The following is a 14,136-nucleotide window of genomic DNA, read 5'->3' as shown; positions in this document are numbered from 1 at the left end:
CCTTAGCACCCTCACTGTGCTGCTGACTGGGAGCCGCCCGAGGTAAGCCCATGCCCCAACCCTATGCCCCAATCCTCTGCCCCAGACCTGAGCCCCCTCCCAAATCCAGAGCCCCTTCCTGCACCCCAAACCCCTCATTCCCGGCCCCACCCCAGAGCCTGTATCCCCAGCCCAGAGCCCTGACCCCCTCCCTGCACCCCAACCCTCTGCCCCAGCCCTGAGCCCCCTCCCACATCCTGAACCCCTCATTCCTGGCCCCACCCCGCAGCCCTCACCCTCTGCCCCAGTCCTGAGCCCCTCCCACACCCCAAACCCCTCATCCCCAGCTTCATTGGGTCCCGAGCATCAACAATTTTCTTCAAGTGGGTCGCCAGAAAAAAAGTTTGAAAACCACTGCACTACTTGTATTAGGTGAAATGAAAAATACTATTTCTTTTGTTTTTTACAGTGCAAATATTTGTAATAAAAATAAATATAAAATGAGCACTGTACACTTTGTATTCTGTGTTGTAATTGAAATCAATATAGTTGAAAATGTAGAAAACATCCCAAAATATTTAAATAAATGGTATTCTATTATTATTTAACAGCACGATTAATCTTTTTAATCGCTTGACAACCCTAGTTTTAATATATGGCACCTAGATATTATGATGACAGGTGCTTTAGAAATACTTAGCTCTTTTCGTAATTAAAATGTGAAAATTATTAATATAATCCCAATCATCTAGTCAACGTAGATCAGTAGATCACTGCTCTTGGAAAACTTCTCATGTCTTTTTTGCTACTGCATGCATAGCTATACAGTTGTTTTTGTCCAACTGGAAGCAGATTTTTTTTACCCGCCCCAGCTTATTTTTTGAAGATTTTTGGCAAATCATGTATTTCTAGTTTCACCTCTGGTGAGGTCCTCTTGGAAATCTAAAATATACATCTTCTATATTGCTAGATGCATACTCTGCTTTGTGAAAAGGTCTTGAGTGCCAACAAGTATAACAGAGTTATATGGAATAGTGCTATACCTTATCCTGCATGACACTGACTGAAATAGATGTCCTGTATGTATTTTAAATCCCAATGTGTGTTTCTAAAACTTTCAATGTCCTTATTAGGTCCAGACACTACAATTTCATCCATTTGAAACGCAGACCCTTGTTTCTGGATCTTACGATAAGTAAGTGGGGAAATATTTGCTTTTTGCACTATTGTAGGTGGGTGTGGTAGCACCACATTTTATTCAGGTTGCTGGATACTTCCTATTCTAAAACCTCATTTTCTGTAGCTTATAACTTTGCCAAATTTTAACTGTTTGGGATGAAGTTTTCCATGCCAGGTGTCTGCCTCATGCTAATTCTTAATTAATTAATTCAGCCAGAATGTTTTGGCTGCTTCCAAAAACGAGGTTAGGGGAAAATATTTTCCCTTGTCAAATAAATAAATAAGTAAAAATCCTGGCTACATTTTCTTTGTAAAGCTCTAGCGATCCCATGCTTTGGATCAGGTACTTGAAGTTTGGCGGTAGGGGGTGGCCTTTGTCCCAGGAAGGTGCATTTCTTCATTCCCATGAAAAACAGCCTAAATCTGGTCAATTTATACGCCTTTGAACAATTGCAGTTCACATATGCTCAGTAGAGACTTCTGTGCTCTTGTTGTTCCTCTCTCCATTGGGCCTAGGTAGCACACATGAGGAAGTAAGCTGATTTGAATGAAGAAGGGACACAAACCAGACCTATGGGAGGTATAGATTAGGTTCATGAGACCTATGGGAGATTGGGGGGAGAGGACTGAGTCGGGGGACTATCTGGGCAAGCAAACTTGGAGCTAGTGGATTGGAGGGAAGAAGATGTGGTGAGGGGAGAACAGATCTGATGGGGAGCTGGGGTGCAAAAGGAGAACTGGGAATGGCTGGACAAAGGGCCTGGGACAAGTAGCCAGGAGAGGGATATAGGGGGCCGTGGGGATGAGGAATGTGGGTTGGGGGAGGTGACAGGAGGCATGAGAGTGACAGATTGGCTAAGGAGTCAGGAGGAGTGGAATTGGGAATGGGTGTGGACAGTAGCTGGAATGGGCTATATGGAATGGTGAGGATAGGACTTGCGGCCAAGGTGACTGGGACTAGGATGAGAAGCCTGAGGAATGGAGATAGGGACTGGGACAGAGACAGAATTGGAATAGGGACAGGTTGGAGAGGATGGGGCACAGGGGATCATGTTTGAGGGGAATAGGCAGAAGTCTGTGCCCCAGACCAGACTTTTTTCCCCAGAGCTTGGAGTGGAACCCAAGATTCCTGAGTATCAACATTCCTCATCTGTCAGCAAATACACTGGGAAAGTGTCCCATCCCACTCCAATGTTGGTCCACACAGAGGATGATAACCTACTATTAGCAGTTACTGTTAGCTCAAGTGGCGGATGTCTCTACAGTGGAGCTAAGGGTTCCAACCCTGACGATGGATGAGCCATGTCTGTCAGTGCGATACCACATGATGGAAATTGGGTGTTTTTAGTTTGCTTTTTTTTTAAATGTAGGAAGTTGCACAGAACTGCATAAAAAGGCCTTTATTAAAGTTGAAAAATAAAGCACTCAGAAATGCTAGAATGAAGGTTGCCTGTGCAGCCTGAGTTTGGCTCCCCTGTGTGTCTGCATTATGGTACAGTCTTCAATTATATGATCACATACTATTTTTTCCACAGGATGCCTGCCTGACTTGTTACATGGGATGGACCCGATCTGGGAATGAATTGGGGTTTTGTAGTGAAAGAGACTTTTGTCTGTAGGATGCCGGTTTCGTTTCTTGCAGAAATTGAGAGCTGTGTAGTAAATGAAGCAGGGAACTGCATGAAGAGCAAAGATGGTCTCAGGTTGAATGCTGCCCTGGAAAATGGGATTCTATCCCTGGGTAATAGGAATTCTATCCCTGTGTGAGTTCCTGTGTGATCTTGGGCAAGTCACTTAAGCCAAATATTTCACAGATTGCCACTAATTGTATATTCCTCATTTCCTGGATGCCAAACTAGAGACCCTGGGGTCTGATTTGCAGAAGTGCTGAGCACTCATAGCTGCAATTATAGTCAGTCGGAGCTGTGCTTTGAACATATTAAGTGCTATATCATGTTAACTACTCTGAAAAATCAGGTTCTATATGTCTCAAATAGAGCACCCAGAATGAGTAGATACTTTTGATATTCATTTCTCTGTTCCTCACATCTCCATCTGTAAAACTGGGATAATACCTCCTCACAGAGATGTTGTGAAGATAAATTAATGTTTGTGAGGTACTCAAATACTATAGTGATGAGCACTATAGAAAAGTCAATGAGCAGATTCTCTCTTTGGAGCAGGGGTTGAACAGTGTGTAGTAAATAAGGCGTGAGGCCACCTGCTGCACCGTGAGAAGATAAAATATTGAGTAGCTGCTCGTCCATTTTGTGCACTGCATAAGGCGCAGGGGGCCTGTGGAAAAAATCAGATGTGATCATGTCTTTAAAGACTCTCTCCTGATGTGTGCTCACAAGAGGGCTGAATTAAGGTTGCACAGGCATTCTGCCATTTCCTAACTTTTGAGTGCTTGACTTTGTGACCTTACTAATGTTCTTTTAATGTAGTTTTTTGTTTGTAATATATAAAGGGACATAAAGAGTTTATAGGGGAATACAGAGGTTCCCGCTTTGGTGTATAGTCACTTCGTTGTTTCTTAGCTATACTTCCTGCGTGTATGTTTTCTGCTAAAGTACCAGTCATCCTGTTTCAATTATTAATTTATTTAGGTATCTCTTAGCAGGTCTTTGTTTCCAAAGCTTGCATTTGACTACTTCAGAAGGACCTGTTCTCATATTTGTCTGAGAGGGGAGTAATTTTATCTGATTTATGGTATCCACTGTAATTTCATTTGTTCACCGTAACTGCTTTTTCCTGTCAAATTTCTGTTCTAGTTTTTAATGCTTTCCCTTTACATTACCACATTTAAAAATGTATCCAAGGCAGTCACCCCTTTTCATTTGCTGCATTTAGCTTATCCTAGAAATCTTGTACATTCTCTTAAAATATTTAGCTGGCCTCTGGGATGGTTTTGAGTCTGCTCCTATGTCCAGTCTCCCTTTTTTTGCTGGGGCAGACTTCACCAAGTCATCTGCAGACAGTCCTCCAATGCCATAAACACCTGTAAAGCATTGTACTGATTTCCTTAAAGTATCCTGTGACCTAGAAGTAGTTGAAGGCTTCTGGAGGGTGTTTGTTGAAATGTGCTTTCTTGACATAAAAGTCAAGGAAATCTATTAAAAGCTATGCTATAGCTAAAATTGTGCTTTTCTACTGCGTGATGGAAGACGTGAGGCTTTCAGATGAATGTTTGTTCGGGCTTTTTTATGTTTTTGTTTTTTAACTACAAGATAGTGTGGGAACAGGTTACATTGTGGGTATTAACTGAGTTGAAGAGGTTTCTAAAGCTATGGTGTCTCTTTCCTCCTTCCAGGGGTGAAAGTAAGCTGGTACGGGACGGTAAAAAGTATTCGCCAATACCAGCCCGTACCCCGCTGGCTTTAAAGCAGGGTCCTTTGCCGCAGCAGTGCTTTAACGTCGCTGGCCCTTTTGCGTCCCCCGTCAGTGGTCCTTCGGAGTCCCTTAAAGCACTGCCGCGGCAAAGGACCCTGCTTAAAGCGCTGACCCTTTTGCTGCTGCGCCCCTCCAGCAGCCAATTGCGGGGGGGGGCGGGGGGAAGGAGCAGCTGCCCTGGGGCTGCCAATTTAAAAGGGCCTGGGGCTCCGGGTGTTACAGCAGCGGCTGGAGTCCCGGGCTCTTTAAATCACTGCTGGAGCCCTGGGCAGCATGGGCCAGGCAGTGTGGAAGGGCTGGCTGGGGGATGCTGACCCCAAGCCCCGCCCCTTCTGCCCAAGGCCTCACCCCTTTTGGAGGCCGGAGCCAGCCCCCGTACTGGTAAGTCTTCGGCTTTACTTTCATCCCTACCTCCTTTCATTAATATCAAACAACTTCGGCATGCTTGCTGCCACTTGAAGAGTTTCTGCCCCATTGGGCTCAACACAAGAATTATCAGAGTCCCACATGAGCCGCTCGTTCTCATCTGCTCTCGCTCGTTTTAAATATAGGATCTCCCCAGCCGCTTCTAAAGCTTAATTTCCTGTTTAAAGCATATTTGAAAATACACACAAGATGCATTTTTCATAAATTGATTTCCTAACTAATATTTTATTTTCTAACAAACTGGTTATTTGAAACTAGTAAAATGAAATGATGTATGTTCATATTGAAGTGATACATTCGTGTATAATCCTGGCCCCTATGCGATAGTATTTCCTATGTAGTGTAGTGATTGTATTGGAATTCATCTGCCTCATTTAGTCTCAACAGAATGGCACTTGTACCCACAAGAAACACCTTGGTGCATAATATAAATCCTTTCTACCCCTTTAGCATCATCTTTTATTTGCTTTTTCAAAAGTGAATCTGAAAACCTAAATATTTCCTGTGTTTTGAAGCTGCTTCCATTAAAACATGAATAAATTAGTGAAAACATTGCTAGGTGGTGGTGATCAAACAAATTTCATGAAATGTTGAGATGTGATTTCTTCTAGGTCTGCTGTTCTGTATGACTGTAGAAGTCCACAGGATAATCATCGAATCTGGCGGTTTAGTGGACAGGTTGAGAGAGTGACTTGGAATCATTTTTCACCTTGTAACTTCTTAGTGAGTATATATTGTATATTCTTTCACCATACACTTTTGGCTATCGTTGTTGCACTTTACCTGTTAATCAAAGATAAATGTGTAGCTATTCAGCTGTTGTCACTGCTATTTCATGGACTGAGTTGAGCTACCAGCATTTTCCACCTTGATTGATAACCCACTAACAATTAAGAATACTGATTACTTATGAATTTGGTATCTCTTTTCACATGAATGCAGTTACACCATCACTAAGTCAATTTGTGCTGTTTCCTTATCACCCTGGAGACTTATTTCTTAGCCATGTTTCATTAATTTCTGGTGGTTGAAGCAGATTTTCCTCTGCTGCAGCCCTGTTACATCTCACTGTTACACTGTACTGATATGTTACTTGCTCAGGATTTTTATTTCAAAGATTTTAAGTGTAGATGAGACAACTTTAATTTAATTCCTTACTTAAGCACTAGAAGGCACTGTCTCACAAGTGTAGCTGAGCAAAAAATACTGAAATTTTAATGAAAAAACAGGGTTAGACAGGAATTCAGTCTCCATATCTCATTCACTTCTTCACTTACAATCACCAAAAGTGACTTGCATTTCATTATATTTGTGAAGTAATCACCTTTTTGCTAAGACCACCAACTCATTTTGCATAGATCAGACATCAGATAACTTTTCAGCTACTATTGACCGGGGATAGATTTGAAAATCTATTTCTTTGTAGTTAATGAATTTGTTTTATTGTGAGTACAAGTAATGAGGCATAAAAGTCAGAAATAGGCGCTAGAAAATGTTTTATTTTTCTTGTAACTAACTTCACAGACTATATTAGATTCAAGCAAAATATCTCACGACATGCTTCTAGTAGCATTACTGACCAAACTCTTCAGATCAGAACCTCTCCCCCACAGTTCCATGGCTGTTTCCTGTGTATTCTCAGGTGTAGAGAATAAGGTGGGCAGGGAAAAAGAGAATGGCGTCTTGGGGTATTTGCCCCTCCTTTTTTATAGTTCCTCTTTGAAAAGCATTTCCAGCTAAGAACCAGGAGATAGGCAGTCTGCTGAAAGAAGGAGACTCAATGTTGTTTCTTTGTTGAGATGCAGATCTCTTGGTCCTTGCCTCCCTTCCTTGTCAAAGACTTGTCTGGGAAATGTACTTCAGTCATGATTTTAGCTTATGTTCATAACTTTACATATAATGTTGCTATGTGCACTTTACCTTGATATTACTGATCAGCAAGTTGAGTTTTCAAATGATACATCACAAGGCATACCTTATACAAAGGTTATTACAATAGTGCATAGGGTGTGAACTCAGGGGTGTTTTCCATCACATACCCCATTACCTAGTGTTTGAGTCATACAGCATGTCAGGTGTGCAAGCTATCTAAGTGCAAGCTTAATCAAGCATAATTTCTTGTTTAAGAAATGTGTGTTCATCTTGTTCAGGATACTATAATATAAAATCTGAATTTTATTGGATTTTACAAACTTTAGATTGGATGCTTAATTCTTAGGCTGTTTCTCGTGAATTGATAGGGCAATTTCTTTTGACAATGTAATGTTTTCCCCAGGCTAGCACAGAAGATGGCTTTGTGTACTGTCTAGATGCTCGTTCCGATAAGCCACTTTTTACTCTGAAGGCTCATAATGAGGAAGTATCTGGTAAATTTTATATCTTCCTTTTATATTTAAAATGTGCCCATTAATGTGTAGTTGGAATAAGTCTTTTAAATAGTTAAGTGAATATGAACTTGTTTGAGAGAGGCAGCCTTTTGTTTAGCAAAAACCTTTAGTGCTAATCATGGTAGCTGGCCATTTAAATGGCCTCTTGGTCGAGTTGTATTTTAAGGGATGCATGTTTTGACCATAATGCATTTTTCTCCTAGAATTACACGAATAAAAATGGCAAAGCAGATCTCACTGGTTTGGTTCACATTCTTGAATGAAGTAGTTTGCACAAAATTATTCCTGCATGAAGAGGATTCTGCAAAAACAAAAAAACCCAAAACACCATTGATCTTTTTTATATTTTAGTTTTTTAGATTAATAATCTCTCTCACACTTTGGATCAATGATTATTAATACTAATACGTACACATGCTGCAACTGCCTCAAAAATGAGCACATAGTCTGGGATAACAAAAAGAGGTCTCTCGCTCATAGCTGAAAGAGGAGGCCATGAGGCTGAACAGTTTTCAGAGAAGCCATGAAGTAAGGAATTAGCAGTTGGAAGGAGAGGATTGAGCCATGATTGAAGTCCAAGAGGTCCTGGTTATTGCCAGAGGAGAAAGGGACACTGAAGGTTTTTTCACACCCAGAAGGATCCCTGCTTCTCCCACTAAGTGTGCGGCGGGGCAGGGGCGCAATGTTTCTATTAGTCTCCACACTGCTTCCTTTAAGGCACATGGAGACTGAGGTTCTTTCGACTTCCCTTTAAAATGTTACACAGGGAAGAAAAATATGTAACAATTAAATGGTGATTTTAAACTGATCTGTTCTAACTTTTCAGGACTCCAATTAAGCAGTCAGATCAAAGGATGCCTTGTGACATCATCTGCTGACAAATATGTAAAAATTTGGGATATACTGGGGGACAAACCAAGTCTGATCCATTCCAGGGATATGAAAATGGTAGGTAACTTGAACAGGTCACTTCTAAGAAAGTTTACTTATAAACCATGATTAATAGAGCTCACTTCTGATTTTAACCAGGCTTCATTGTCTTGTTCTCCTTAACACTTCAGATGAATTGGGCATCTTGTCCCGGGTACTGTTAGTACATCACACAATTCAACACACGACTGGCAGCCTCTGCTTTAAAAATATCCAATTTTTACAAAATCATTCAAAATCAGTTTTCAAGAGGCAATAGCAGGGCCTTACATTTGTTTAACTTGTTCTGTCAAGGTATGTTTAGGTGACTGTTTTTTGTTTTTTTGTTTTTTTTACATTAAAACAATATTTTTTCCTCTAGGGTGTTCTCTTCTGTGCAGCTTGTTGCCCTGATTTGCCATTTGTCTATGCCTTTGGAGGGGAGAGAGAAGGGCTTCGAGTCTGGGATATAAGCAGTATTTCTGCAGGTAACATCATCCCATTATTCAGAGTTTCAGGATTCTATTTTTTCTCCCTAATATACTGCATGTCCAGTAATACATCAAATGAAGCAACAAGGCAGTTGTGAGAGAACTGCAGGCTTCCGGTGGGTAATGAAGTGTGTCCAGCATCCTGTTACGTTGTTCTGCTGCTAAGTGTGCCACGCACTTCGGGTAGATTAGTCTCTGCCCTCGTGAGGTTTCAGTCTAAGTGGAATAGATGCCTTGATCTCATGCTTTGAAATATGGCATTGCACTCTCACAATGAAAGTGTTGGAATCCTGCTCCTTCTAAAAAAAATAAAAAAGGGTATCTTCAAATTCTTTTAAAAAATTGCAAAAAGAAGAACAGGAGTACTTGTGGTACCTGCCACAAGTACTCCTGTTCTTCTTTTTGCGGATACAGACTAACACGGCTGCTACTCTGAAACCTTAAAAAAAAATCAACTTTTTTGAAGTGAAGCCTCCAGTGTTTGTTAAAAATGACGTATTTTCTTTCAATGTGTATACAAAGGTGACATTGGTATAGCTTATTCTTTTCGTTTCAGTCTGATGTACTTTTTTTTTTTAAATGCTGGCTGCATGGCTGAGGTTGAGGATCTTCACAGTTACTTTTCATATTTTGTCTCTAGAACCACCGGCTTCTAATATGCAAAAAAAACCTTTTGGCTGTGGTTTGCAACAGTGGGAACTGGCTTTGGCCGCATGCCCAATTGTATTTTTATCATGTGTAATAAACGGTAGTGATGTTGGATCTACCTTTTTAAAGCCATACAGAAATCAAATGAAAATCTAAACCCTAAAACCAGAATTAAATTTTAAGCATAACACCTTATGCAAAACTTAGCCTATCTCCAAGTGTGAATAGATGGATACCACTTAAGTACATAGGAAACAACCTGTCTTTCTCACACTTATCTTCAGACGGAACAATCACAGACCATTTGCAACATGACCACAGAACAGCAGCCAGCGTCTCTGTGGGGGAGAAGTACCATGCCTTCCTCTTAATGTATTTAGTTAGAATAATTCCTTTGTTTTGAAACATAAAACTTAAACCCTCCTGGTTTGGAAAAAAAGCTTTCAAGACTCTGTTCGACTAAGTTTAAGATTCCCATTTCATTACTGTAAACCATGCTCTAGCTACTGTAGTGATCTTCTCTCCAGGATACTAGCACTTATGTAATCTCTTGTGTTGCAGTGAATGAAGTTTTTGGAAGCAGAGAGAGGTTGGTAGCTGCCAATACAAACTCTGCAACTAGCAGCTCCTTTGCCAGCAGTAGCAGCAAAAGTCCATAAGCAGAAATGGAATCATGACGGATCAAACCTCACATAGATGGTATATAAATGCAAAACATCAATCCAGAGTATACTTTGGGACTACAGTTAATATGTACTCTGCACCCACTGGTTTGGAAATGTTTATGGAAGTGTATCAAGTTTACTGCAATCTGCAGCTTTTTTTCATCTTGTGGGAGGAAAACATGGTCTTGTGGTTAAGGCACAGGAGTCAGAAGTTATGGTTCCTGCCTCTCACTGACTTGGAAAAGTTAAGTGACATGCCTGCACCTTGCTTTATCTAGCACTGAAATGGGGATAGCACATCACATTTTGTTTGTAAACTTCACTTGTAAAGTGATGTATCTTTGGCAGGAAAGCACTGTGCTGCTGTAGAGTGTATCTAAAGGATTGGAATGAATGGATTTCTTTTTAGTTGCAAATGAAAACTACTTCAACTGAAAATTGCCATAGTACTTAAGTCAAGGGCTGAACAAAATCTCTTTTAGTGTAAGTAGTCAAACAATGCTTAAGTTCCCCCAGAGTAAGCTGAGGATTGACTGTTTAACAAATGTCCAGTATCGCTTTTGAAAGATTAACATCTTACTTTAAATCTCTTAGAACAGTGTTTTTCAACTGGTGGATGGCAACCACTAGGGGGAGGGAGGTGAAAGGCAATTGGGGGCCGTTAAGCATTATAAAACTACCATACAATCTAAAGCAAAGAAAATCTCACTCCCTGTACACCTTTACCCTTCAACGTCAACTGTTCTGTAGGCTTCTCAATACACACAAATGACACAGGTTTATTGTTGATATTGATACATTTTTCCCCCTCTTTCCTAGTAAATGGAAGGGGGTTGTAGAAATCTTTGGCTGTGAATAATAGGTCACCATCCTGAAATAGTCTTAGAATATGAAATAGGCCAGAGATGCATCTTAAATCAGCCACAGGCCATGGCCATTACACAAAGTTTGGGATATTCTTTAAATACAGTATCTTAGTCTACTAAGATTTAAATACATGCAGCTATCACACATTCTTATTAAACTGGAGGGAACACAGAGAGGGCTTTTAAACAGTCTAATTAGGTTTACCTAATTATGGAATGGGTTAGGATAGCAGTAGCTAATGGATATGAAGTGAGCATAATGGAAAGCTGTACCTGGCGTGTACTTAATCTTTAAACACCACTGTTTCAGTGTGTCCTATTTTAAAATAAGAAAGACACAACAAAGTAAATCCTGCCAGGATAAAGATAAAAAGGGGGGGTTGTACTTAGTCCAGTGCTGGCTGCCTGTGGTGGAGGACTTGCTGTCCTGTCCCAAACTCTAGCTTGCTGATTAAAGCAGGAACTCTGAAAACATTTCAGGTTTGTCTGTTCTTGCCATAGCTTCCTCCCTTGCCTTCAACCTACGTGCTTTAGTAGTTCTTCTTGTGCACTGCAGAGAAGTGCAGATCACTGGGTTTTTCCCCCAAGTAATCTATCCCTAACCTATAATCTTGACTCTAGCCGCCTTCTTAAAATATCCTTCTGTCAGGTTTGGTTGCCAATATCTCACAGTAAAGTTTCAGCTCCTGGGATGATGATCTGTGAGAAATTACGTTTCTAGTTCCTTTTTAAAATGAGGCTAGACTGTGCGGTATTTTGTTTGTTTTTTACCAGAATACTGAGTTATACCAGTATACGCCCTAGTGTGGTTGTAATTACACAAAGGTGACGCTGCTTATTTCCCCTTTCCCATATGAGAATAATATTGTACATACTAGGGCAGTTGTACTACTTTAGCTTTATCAGTATAGATAAAAATTATTTAAAAAAAACAGTGGAAAACTTTTATTAAATTCCATATTCCTTGGGCTGGTGCCTTTTTTAAAAAAATTGATAATGTATATTTGAGCCCCCAGGAGCTGTGAAAGTACTGTATTGTCAATTAATACTATCATGTTTTTAGCTAATTTTATTGTAATTTTTGGAAGGTGGGGGGGAATCAATCACTATGTAGAATCTGCTTTTGTTTGTGCACCCAGAGTCAGTTAACAAGGGGTCTCCTTTTGTACAAGTAAACTTTACATTCTGCTTTTCAAGGTATGACATGTAGAAGTAGTTGCTATGCTTAGGCAGGGTCTGTCCTTCACGTAATGGAGTTCTTGCTAATCGTGTGCTCCTTGAGTGGCTGAGATGCAAATTATGTTATTTCTCTAAAGCAGTTGCGCCTGCTGTGCTTACTGTAAAAAAACACCGTGACTTTTTTCAGAAGCGAAGGGTGTGCTGCGCTTCCAGCTTTGTTTTAATTTATTTTCCAGTTGCTTTTGGCATGTAAACATAAGCCCTAGTGGCAGCATGACAGGTACCTAAGTGAGGGCTGCAGGGAAATGCCTTGCTCTACTTGTAATCTGCAGATGGGACTTCCTCTCCTAGAGCCAGGCAGCTTCAGCACCTAAGCTATTGCTTGCAAAAATGTGAAGTGCCTACCTGCCTCCCCCAAAACAGTCCTGGAGTGGCTCTGCTCCCTACAGAAGCAGCTTTTCTTCTCCTGGAATTGACACCTCCTCATCTATTATTGGGAGTGGACTACATCCACCCTGATTGAATTGGCCTTGTCAACACTGGTTCGCCACTTGTGAAGTAACTCCCTGCTCTCCATGTGTCTGTATATAATGCCTGCATCTGTAGCTTTCACTCTATGCATCCGAAGAAGTGAGGTTTTTACTCACGAAAGCTTATGCCCAAATAAATCTGTTAGTCTTTAAGGTGCCACCAGACTCTTTGTTGTTTCTGCTCCCTTATAACTCGAGGGTTAGGATACCCAGAATGGACGTGTCTGATGAGATGGGATTTCAAGGGGGGTTCTGTATCTCCTCGCCAAGGGCTTTCGTGCTTGTTGAAAACATTCTGCTTTAAATCACTAAATAAATATTACTTAGGCTAGAGAGAGCAAGTGCCTCTATAGCCTAGTGCATGGGCCACTCAGCTGTGAGGGGGCAGATTCCTGCTCACCTCCTCTCTCTCAGTTGGTGGTGGGGGGCAGGGGCTCTCCCACATCCTGAATGTGTATCCTAACCCCCTGGCCTGCAGGTCATAAGAAAGTCTCCTTCCTCACCCTCCTGGAACCCTCTGGGTGGAGCTAAGCCTGCCCAGAGTACAGCCATCCAGCTGTGAGAGACAGGAAGATCTGATTTCCCCTGGTTTGATAATCGTGCTGGGGCTGAGGTATAAAAGACATCCAGCTGCCTGCCCAGAGTCAGAAACTTGACAGTAAAACTTTAGGTGCCACAATAGTTTAGATGGAAGGTGAATGGGGGATTGCAGTCTGACCCCTCAGTCTTCCTTACTTGCCAACTTTTGTAAACAAAAACCCAGTAGATACTAATTTACACAGATTTGCTGCCATGGTGCCTGTTTGTCTGGGTCATGCCTACTACATGCATTCACACAGTACATCCTTTTCCCACTCTCATGCTCCTTACATATACCCTCTGCCCCGGCCCCTCCTGCTGTGTACCACAGCCTGAATATACATAGTCAGTCTGTTTTCCCCACACACACACCCCTACCTAACTGTGATCAGTTCAGTGGTTACTCTTTGCATTTTCACCAAGATCTGTACAATGTAAGGGGCCTAAAAGGGATTCAGGCAAGGGCTGGGACTTAACAAAATCAGTTTGGGCTGGAGGCATATCAGCAAAGTCCCTATTCATAGTGCAAGTCACTCTATTCCTCAACTGTGGTATCTCTGATCGTTTATACCATCAAACTCTTTTTTGCCAGAGGACGCTCTATGGTTTGGTTATTCTTAAGTCTTCTGTTAAGGTTCAATAAGGACACGTGCAGAGTCCTGCACTTAGGACGGAAGACTCCTATGCACTGCTACAGACTAGGGACCAAGTGGCTAGGCAGCAGTTCTGCAGAAAAAGACCTAGGGGTTACAGTGGACAAGAAGCTGGATATGAGTCGACAGTGTGCCCTTGTTGCCAAGGTGGCCAACCATGTTTTGGGCTGTATAAGTAGGGGCACAGCCAGCAGCTCGAGGGACGTGATCATTCCCCTCTGTTCGACATTGGTGAGGCCTCATCTGGAGTAC

At 41.5% G+C, this 14,136-nt stretch overlaps 1 protein-coding gene across 2 annotated transcripts in view; it reads left to right on the top strand.

Annotated features, from left to right (window-relative positions):
* PWP1 (PWP1 homolog, endonuclein) overlaps nucleotides 1–10,515 on the top strand; it is a 30,438-nt gene extending 19,923 nt beyond the window's left edge. For both annotated transcript variants that reach the window (XM_054032643.1, XM_054032651.1), the window contains 6 exons: nucleotides 1,113–1,174; nucleotides 5,589–5,700; nucleotides 7,253–7,343; nucleotides 8,191–8,312; nucleotides 8,656–8,761; nucleotides 9,974–10,515. In XM_054032643.1, the coding sequence (XP_053888618.1) occupies nucleotides 1,113–1,174; nucleotides 5,589–5,700; nucleotides 7,253–7,343; nucleotides 8,191–8,312; nucleotides 8,656–8,761; nucleotides 9,974–10,071 (591 nt within the window). In that variant the 3' untranslated portion in view covers nucleotides 10,072–10,515. The remainder of the gene's footprint in view (nucleotides 1–1,112; nucleotides 1,175–5,588; nucleotides 5,701–7,252; nucleotides 7,344–8,190; nucleotides 8,313–8,655; nucleotides 8,762–9,973) is intronic.
* The last annotated feature ends 3,621 nt before the right edge of the window (nucleotides 10,516–14,136 follow it).

Source organism: Malaclemys terrapin, chromosome 1 (assembly GCF_027887155.1).
Source record: "Malaclemys terrapin pileata isolate rMalTer1 chromosome 1, rMalTer1.hap1, whole genome shotgun sequence".
Lineage (NCBI taxonomy): Eukaryota > Metazoa > Chordata > Testudines > Emydidae > Malaclemys > Malaclemys terrapin.
Note: the sequence above shows the minus strand (reverse complement) of the source record. Positions and strands in the feature narration are given on the sequence as shown.